The sequence below is a fragment of the Scomber scombrus genome, chromosome 21 (genome assembly GCF_963691925.1).
Source record: "Scomber scombrus chromosome 21, fScoSco1.1, whole genome shotgun sequence".
In the NCBI taxonomy this organism is placed as follows: domain Eukaryota; kingdom Metazoa; phylum Chordata; class Actinopteri; order Scombriformes; family Scombridae; genus Scomber; species Scomber scombrus.
The window spans coordinates 12,681,121-12,690,896 of record NC_084990.1 but is presented as its reverse complement, the minus strand read 5'-3'; the positions used below and the strand labels follow the sequence as shown (position 1 = coordinate 12,690,896).

At 39.3% G+C, this 9,776-nt stretch overlaps 1 protein-coding gene across 1 annotated transcript; it reads right to left on the bottom strand.

The window, feature by feature from the left end:
- Window positions 1-3,931: 3,931 nt before the first annotated feature.
- Window positions 3,932-9,760, bottom strand: pgap3 (post-GPI attachment to proteins phospholipase 3). Its single transcript, XM_062443260.1, has 8 exons — window positions 9,364-9,760; window positions 7,822-7,919; window positions 7,455-7,607; window positions 7,138-7,200; window positions 6,520-6,581; window positions 6,135-6,271; window positions 5,837-6,041; window positions 3,932-5,590 (listed from the first exon to the last, which is right to left on the bottom strand). Exons 1-8 carry the CDS (start codon window positions 9,575-9,577, stop codon window positions 5,527-5,529), a joined length of 996 nt encoding a protein of 331 aa, XP_062299244.1. The 5' UTR covers window positions 9,578-9,760; the 3' UTR covers window positions 3,932-5,526.
- Between the last annotated feature and the right edge of the window lie 16 nt (window positions 9,761-9,776).

Sequence of the window (9,776 nt, the reverse complement as noted above, 5' to 3'; positions counted from 1 at the left end):
TAGAATTAGTAGAAATATTATAAAATAGAAATATTTAAGTTAATCAGTAGTAGCCTACCTCCAATTTAAGTGTTTCAGTAAATGCACTTAGTTACATTCAAGGTACTCAGATCCTTTATACAACAATGTAAAAATACTAAATCCATTACAAGCATTACTCCTGCATTCAAAATCATACTCATAAGTAAAAGATCACAAGTATTATCAAAAACATCTTCTTAAATGATCAAAAATTAAAGAAAGAACTTGTTTTGCAGTTATTGTATACAACATTATTAGTTTGTTACTGATGCAGGTGTACTGTCACAGATAGCTGAGATAGTGTTAGTTTTACCTGCTTTATAGCTTAGTTTAGTCCAGTGGTTCCCAACTGAGGGGTTAAAACCCTTCCAGTGGGTCGCAAGATAAATCTCACGGTTAATGAGATGATTAATGTGGTTGGGAAAAGGTCTGAGGAAAAAAGTCAAAATTTCTAATACACACATTAGTATTCATGTTTTGGACTTCTGACTGAATCTTTTCTTTTTTGTTAAAACAAATATTGGAAAGTTTCACCTCTTTGGCCATCAAACAATTATAAAATGAAACCATCTGAGAAGTTTACAGCTGCTAACAACTCATAAACATATGAAATGTGACAGTGGGCCACATCCAGAGAAAATCCAAGAAAATACTTAAGTATAAATAAATCAAAATGATTTGACCCTGATACTTTCTGGGAAAATTCTTGAGAGCCTCCAGGCCAACTTGTTTTTTTACAGAAAGCCATCAAACTTTCACATACATTGCCTCACCCACAATTCATGTGACCTCCCTTCACCCCTCACTTATGAACCCCACTGTCTGTGTTACATTATTTGTTCTTCTAACCTCAAGTATAATCACTCATATACCAAATCAACTTTTTATTCCCATTCATTTCTGTGAGCCACTGAATTTATAAAGAGAAGTTTTGCAATTCACCAACTGGGAGCATCCTCATATTTATTCAACTTTTCTCATGCCCTTAAATTTATGGTCACAAATCAGGAGATGAAGGAGGAAGAATAAACTCTATTCATCCCAATCTATCCAGTCTCCCCACCCACAGCAGCCAGGGTCAGAGTCCAACCTACTGCACAGAGCTATCAGGAAACAACAAAAAGCTACTAACTAAGCCAAAGAGAACACATGTCCCGGACATTTCACAAGGTTAACTGGTCCTGGCCAAACTTAAATGTTTGGTTCCCACCAAAAAAGAGTCACTCTCCTGCCACAGAGTGCCGTATAAACGTAATTTCTAGGAGACAGAGCTCCACTGAGGCCTTCAAGGGATGGAGCCAATTCAGCGCTCTGGTTATACGATTTTCTCAGTTGTAAACTTCTGTGAAATGAATAAACCAAGTTTTATTAGGGATTTCTAAAGCATCAAGTTTTGGATAGTTTGCTGGCCCTGTAGAAACATGCAAAACCTCACAGTATCTATACACGTATGCATTTGGAGGTCAGCGTCAAAACCGACAATTAAACCTATACCGTGACGAAGTATAGAGCAAAAAACGAGGCCATGACTCATAAAACATAAGTATTTGTTGGGGGTTGCATGGGGTGGGTATTCCCACAAATGGCAAAAGAAAAGAACCACAGACTCACTCTACTTTTAATTCACCTTCTGTGTTATGGAGGCCCGAGGTTCTGTTTGCACCTTGGTCAAGTATACTGTTGAATAAATTAATGAGTACGAAGTTTGAGCATACATTTGAAATCATGAAATTACAAGCAGCATGCGGTAAAAATATGTCACACAGGCTGAAAGATGTCCAGAGTACAAAGTACTATACAATGTAAACAGCATAAGGCAATAAAGAATAGGCCAATGATCAAATGTATTTATCATAAACAGAAACAGTACAATTTCAGTAGTTTGTTTGGATGATGTGAGCCAAAGATTGTGGTAGTTTGATGAAGAAGTGCAGGTGAATGGAGGTTGTTCAAATGAATTTATAGAGCTACTAAAATTGCATTTAAACATGAACTCGTTTATTTTTACTCCTTCTCACAAACTTAAGTATAAACTATAAACTATTTATCTAAATAATTTGGACACAAAAATGTTTTAAGAGATCTTAGATGTCTGCAGTGAACCAGAGGCCAGCACCTTCTGTTTTGAAGTGACTGTACAAAGTATCATTAGTCATGATGAAAACAACATTAAAGCAATATGTATAATTAAGTATAATATTCATAATGAAATACTTTTTACTTTTGATATTGTTTGCCTGTTTTTCTTCCTTTTTTGCATTTATCAGTGATTCAAACATCAAAAATAGAACTCATACTGTTGTGTTTGCAAGTCACTTACAGCACCACGCCACGCATCTTCAACATCCGTACTCGTAAATGTGGTACTCACTTCTCCTAATCATATCATTTCTGATGTATGTCTTTCCTGCTTGTTTTGTTTTTGTTTATTTCAGCCAACATCCTATTGTTAGTCCCCATGTATTACAATCATCTTTATAAATTTCATGCAATTACTACTGTTGATTTTAAGGATTTCACACAATTAAAGTGAACTAAAACTAAAATCACAAGTTTTTGTGAGTAAAATTCAAGATTTTCCTATTTAAGAAGTCAGATGTAGGGTAAATATATTATTCATCGTGTAATCACTTGAGAGCTGCTCTTAAAGTAGGAGTAAGTCGCTTAATAAATGTTTCTGTTATTCTTTAAAGTCTAAAACAATCTTTTTTTTTTTACTCATTTGGTTATTTACAGCGTTCCTATTATATCATTCTTGGAAGTTGAGGGACTCTGTAATGAAAGAAAGTTGTCTATCCTCTTTTTCCTAATCTTCTCTTCCTCTTGTCTTCCCACATAATTCCACAAAATGGCTTTTGGTCAAATGGTGACAAAGATCATATTACGACATCAGATCATTGAGAAAGAGATATCCACAGGACCAAAAACCAAGTCTTATGTTGGAAAAACACAAAACCAAGCCCCCGTCCCTTATCAACAAAGAACACTTTATTTATTCCACTTCTTTTTTAAGATTTTTTTTGGTCAAATATTAGATGTGAGGTGGAGGAAAGGGCACTCAGTGAGAGAGGTGATGGTGCACAGGGCAGCAGATGAGTAAGAGAACAGGACGGACGCGGTTACTAGTAAGGAAGGAGATAAACAATGAAATAATTTACTTAGCTTAAGTAGGCAGTGGAGTTTGTTTCATGAAAAGTCTTCAAGAAATCCTCAATTTATCAAAGTAGGTACCAATTAAATCTGGAATTGCTGTCAGTTTTGAATAGGCAATGATATTGTGATAAATTGAAACTAACAGCTCTTGTTTTTAAAATGTTGCCCCAGACACTTTCATGATTACATCATGTAATATAAACAATTCTGGCCAATAACAGTTAGCATATGTTCTATATATTGTTTTCTTATCTCATAAGGTCGGTATCGCTGCCACAATTTCAGGAATCCTTTTGCCACCCAAACCTCTCCGTGTCTCTCGTCCTCTGTCTTCCCCCACCCCCATCACAGGCTGGCTGTCAGCAAAGCTAAATTTACCCATCGTCTGCCACACATTCACGCAGCAAACCTCGAACATACATATATATTTACACACACACTCTCTCTCTCTCTCTCTCTCTCTCTCTCTCTCTCTCTCTCTCTCTCTCTCTCTCTCTCTCTCTCTCTCTCTCTCTCTCTCTCTCTCTCTCTCTCTCTCTCTCTCTCTCTCTCTCTCTCTCTCTCTCTCTCTCTCTCTCTCTCTCTCTCTCTCTCTCTCTCTCTCTCTCTCTCTCACTCTCTCACTCTCTCTCACACACACACACACACACACACACACACACACACACACACACACACACACACACACACACACACACACACACACACACACACACACACACACACACACACACACACGTCAGTAGTTTTACAAAAAGGAATGAGCTCAATCTAGCTCTCATGCGCACACACACACACACACTGATTCAGTTTGTGATGGCAAAAACAAAACAATGTTGAGTCAAGGCAGTGTAAACACACACGCACACGTGCTGGTCATTGTTCACATTCTCACACAGAAATACAAAAGCATGGACAGAATTTCAAACGAAACAAAAAACGCACGTAAATGTACACACACCCGTAAAGTGCACATATGGATGGGGAAACTCTGAGGGATGAATACATACATGGTCTCAACTCTGAGAAGGGGGGGGGGGTTGATACAAAATAAGAAATGTTATATATAAGAAGAAACTCATGGTTATGATACAGTATGTAAGGCAGGCATGGAGGGAGATGGAGTGTCTTACATCACGGGGCGATGTCTGTAGAGCAGCTGGTTGAATGTGTGTGTGTCATTCTGGGGGATATTGCAGCAAGAAATCTAAACCAAATCCAAATAATCGGCATCAATCAAACATCCAAACACTCGTTCACACACACACACACACACCACCATAACCCCAAAATTTATTAGAATCTCTTGATTTGCCCCTCATACATGTAAAAAAAAAAAAAAAGGCTCTACTGATTGCAGCTCCCTGTTGCTTATTTCTTTCTAGCTTAATCACTTTCTCCCTTTACTCACACTACAAGGCAATCCAGGTGAATAAAAATAATTTCATTTCCTGATCGTCCAATCAATTCAAAAATCAAGTCATTAAAAGTAAAAAAAAATGTCATTAACAGAATAAAGCACAAACTGGTCCCAAAAAAAGAATTAAAACAACTAAGGCAGCTAATGAAAATGAAAAATAAAAACCTCAAATGATCCTGAAGAGTGTAAGAAACAAAAGCACCAGTGGAAACAACAGAGGCACAAATATTTTAAAAAAGGTGCGATGGTGAGAAAAGAAGAAAAAAAAACACAGTCAGCTAGAATAGCCTCCAAACATAAACCCTCCCACTCTCTGGAACAATCTGCTGGCAGCCCCCCTACACAAGGGGCACCTCTCTGTGTCTGCCAGTCCACTTTTGGCACAGACAGACCCTGACACACGCTGTAGGTTAAGATGGCCTGGTAAGGGATTTGGTGCCATCTAAAGTCAGCCATGGCAAACTGCATTTGTGTAAAGCGAGGTTACTTCAGAGGGGCTTGAAGCTGTTGAGGGTGAGCTTCTGTCAGATTGTGGGCTCAAGGAATGAAGGAGGGAGAAATAGGATATGTATCCCAGTCACAGCTGGAACTGAAAAACTGGGTCTTGCTGGGGTAGAAAACAACACATTTGCTTTCCTTCATCCTGTTTTGCAGTTTTGATAGACGGCGAAAAAAGAACAGTAGTTCACATTTTAACAAGGCAAAGTTAAGAGCAAGCATCAATTGTGATAATTCTCATTTGGAAAAAATAAAAAAAAAAATAAAAAAAACAAGAGAAAATGTAAACAAAGTCTACTTTGATGGAATTCAAAGTCGCAAAAAGGTCATGCATGTCATCTGGGAGGCTGAGCTACTGCCGTGTTCGGGTGTGCGGCTGCCCTGATTGGAGTGGTGCGAGGGTCTAGGTGCCGTGAGGAGGCGATGACTTCCTCCTACTCAACTTTGACGCCCATCTTCTCTGTGTTTAGCAAGTAGAGGCTGTCGTCTATCAGGAAACTGGAGGGGGAACGGAGAAAGGAAAACGATTAAAATGTGCTTGAAAGAGCAAATTTCAAAATTGTGAATTTTCTTAAGTTTCATTCTGGAGCGCGTAAAATTTTCCTTTTAATTCCATAATAGCAGACGTGCCTAAAAGAAACATTTTCTCTCTCATTTTAATAACATTTCCTCTAAGAAACATCTTCCTTTTTTCTCTCAGATGATGTCTGAAGTACTTCTCTTCAGGCAGGCGAGTGGACTAACCTGTAGAAAAGGAAGTGCACAGGGATGGTGCTCAGGTGCCATACGGCGTGAGCGTCCAAGACCCAGAGCATTGGAGGGAAGTCCAGCAGCTCCAGCAGGGCTAAACCGTGAAGCAGCAGCACCACCAGGCCACACTTCCACCAGTAGGGCAGGGTCCTCCGGTTCTGCCAGCACCAACACAGCCACCACAGAAGGTTCACCATGCCTACAAGAGTGTTACAGAGCACAACAGTTGATAAATGCTATTATGACCAAGCAAATATGAGCTTTCGGATGACTTTTGAGCACTTTGTTGTACCAATGGTGGCGTTAGCAGCCATGTTGTAGCCGTAGTCGAAACTGACAAAGGTCAAGTAGGACACATGTGAGGTAAAGGCCAAGATGAGCAAGACTCCCACCATGCTTGACACCCCCGGACGCCTCAGACCCAAAGTTCTGTCAACAACAAAGAAAGAATCGATGTGAACAGATGTAATCCAATAACAGAGAGTGTCATAACATTTTACTTTCTTAGTCACAGCAGATTTTTCCCATAGTCAGATGACTTTTTAGCATCTTTTTCCAGAAATATCACATCTTCATTCAGGAAACAGGAGCAGGAATGTTAACCAGCGTCAATGATTACTAGAGATAAATATCATTTTAGTTTGCAGGGCGTGTGAAATAAATGTTTTAGAGCTTACCTGACACAGCACAGATAGATGGAGTAAAGAATCACGGCTGTTGCACAGAAATAGTCCATTTTCTGAAAGAGAAAAGCACATACAGACCAAACCATTCACCAACAACAGAAACTAATTTCAAGATCAAGAAACTTTTTTTTTTTTACAAAAAGGATACTGCACACTGCTGAGAGGCTTGGAAAGACATTTTAGCAGTTCACCACATAATAAAGCTACATTTATATCTGTGTTTTACTCAACACTGAATCATTGACTGCCTGTGATGTGTAAATGTTGTTTCTAGCTGCTCTCGGCTCGTTGACACATATTGATTCCCGACGGCTCTCAACAACCCCCCTTTATAAGCAGCCATCAGCTGCTGTCAGTTCACAAAAGCTGACTGAATGGATCTCAATACTAAGTGGATGAAACTGAGAGTGAAATGTGAGAGATGATTCATTTCACATGAGTTAGGTGAAAGCAAACAAAACTCTATAAAGGATGCTGATGATGCTCCGTTTCTGCTGAAGACGAAACTTGGAAACTCTTTAACAGGTTAGTCACACAAACTAAATGAAACATATATTTTCTTTTTTATTCCAGCTTTCCAATGACAAAGACTCTAGACACGATCATTACCTCAGTGAGATAGGTGTCCCGGGTGTGAAACACTGTGGACCAGAACCAGGCGTTAAGCGATACCTGGAGAAACACATGCAGGCTCTTGTCAGATATTCTGGCTCACTCAAGTACACATGAACATCCAAGAGAGCATTAAACATTTGTAACATATAATAAAAGAAGTACATCAAATGATAACTACTATTTAAATCTCTCTTACAATATGCACATTCAATTCTGTCATGACACTAATGGAAAGGCCTATTTGTGTATTTTAGTGTTTTAAGTCATTTTACATTCTCTGTCTGACTCAACAACCACAGCATTGGACTGACCAGAGAGAAGGCGTTGATGGTGTGGTACATGGGGCTCTGGCGCGGAACTGTGCTCCGATATCGCATCAGCATGAGAAGGCAAGCCAGGCCATTAAGCAGAGAGGCCAGGGCTGATGCCGGCTCCTCAAAACACAGGAAGCGTGCAAATGGCCACTAGGAGAAGTCAAATATATCACTCATCATTTCATAACATTTGATTCAAATATGTTAAATGAAATCAACACTAGAGAACTTGGAAAAGACACCGGAGGACAGAATCCATCATCCTCTCCAATACTGAATAAATTGAGGTCAAATTTAGTGACAAAACCTGTATAACTTTGATGTGATATGCATGTTGGCCTCTGTATGATTAAGAAGCACCAACCTTGCCGTGGAACTGTGGGACGCTGTACCCCTCGGCCTGGTAAAGGCCCACTGTGGTCCACATGCACTGATAGCGACAGTCGTCACGACATGTCCAGCCTGAACGAGAGGAACAGAGAGAAAAGAGCAGGTAAAGACAAACAAAGGCACTGAAACTAAAGCCAGATTGATACCAGATTTCTGATGTAGACGGATACAGTTGAAAAATAAACTTATCAGTGTTCAATGTATACTATGTACTACTATACTATACCTCAAACAAACTGAAACTGTTACTTATTGGCTGACATATATAAAGAGCTGCAATGATTAACTAATTAATTGACAAGTCTAATAATTAAAATTAAATAATAACTAATTGTCAACTATTTTGATCATCATTTAATCATCTTTCTTTTTTTTTAAATGCAAAAATTCTCTGCTTTCAGCTTCTCAAATGTGAATATTTTCTGGTTTCGTAAGTTCACTATGACAGTAAAATGAATGTCTTTAAGCTGTGGACTGTTAGTTGGGTCAGTATAAGACATTTAAGGTCGCACGTTGGGCTTTAGGACTCAGTGACATTATCACCGTTGTCATTTTATGGCCCAAACGACTTACTGGTTAATCTTGAAAATAATCAACCGATTAATCAATAATGAAAATAATCATTAGTTGCAGCCCTAGACATGATAAGTTATTAAGGACTGATGGCATCTTCAAATGTCTTGTCTTGTTCACAACAGTTCACAACCCAAAGATATTCAGTTTACTGTCATAGAAAACTAAAAACACCAGAAAATATTCCTATTTGAGAAGCTGGAATCAAAGAATTTAGACTTTTTCTACTTAAATAATTACTCAAAATATTTAATCATTAAATAGTTGGCGACTCTGTAAATTAAACCATACCATCTTGACCTGCTCTATATGAAAAGTGGCCTGAAATAACTTATGTTGTTAGGCACTATATAAATAAAACTGTCTTGATTAATTGAATAGTTGGTAACTAATCTATTAATCAACTAATTGTTGAGTTATTACTGGCCCAGCTGATGAACTGAATGGGCTCTATTTGAAAAACCTCAGACTACTTTAACTACAGACTATAAAATACATATATAACAACGTTTTCAGTGTTGAACCACTTCTAATTATAGCAGCAGGAGTCTCAGGCTCGATACTCTCCTTGTCTTGCTCTTTATTTATTGCTTCCTCTCTTTAACATTTTATGCTAAATTTAGTTCTTCAATCTCGCACAGACACGCCATACAACTGTTAATGATAAGGACATTGAATGGAGTTTCAATAGGCCTTTTGTAACACCTTGTTCAGCCAGAAAAACTGGCTTTCAGCTTTCAAGGCTGTAAAGAAAGATGAGAAACTATGTGATGTTAAAAGTCACACAGCAGCCAGCAGAGAGCAGCTAACTTACACAGTGACTGACTGATAATACAGCCAGATGTGGTGATAAGTGTATCAAGTATAATGTTTATATTACAGACTGCTAGTAGGCTAAGTTAGCTTCATTCACCTGCCGCCGCCGCCAACAACAACAACTCACCTGTCAGCATCATGTACTGCGGCTGGGCGGACTGAAAGCCCCGTAGCCGGGCTCCGGTGCAGTTGGTACGGACACATTGCTTCACACAGTCTCTGTAGACTGGTTCCTTGTCGCCTTGAGAGGACTGCACAGTAGACACCGACACCAGCAGCAGGACGGCGACGGCCAGAGCGGGGAGTCTGACAGCTGTGCAGCGGGGTAACGGTGAGGCCATGGTGGGTCTCTCGGCCCGTCAGCACTCACAAAGGCACGACGGGGCGACAGCGGTGGTCTGTGTGATGATGATGGTCCACATTACCACATTACCATTCTGAGTTATGGCGACAAAGCTAGCCTGGAATGATTTACAGTCACAGTTCAGTCTGTGCAGGTCCTCTGCACCTTGATCAGTGGCCTTAATTTTTTCCCCATCC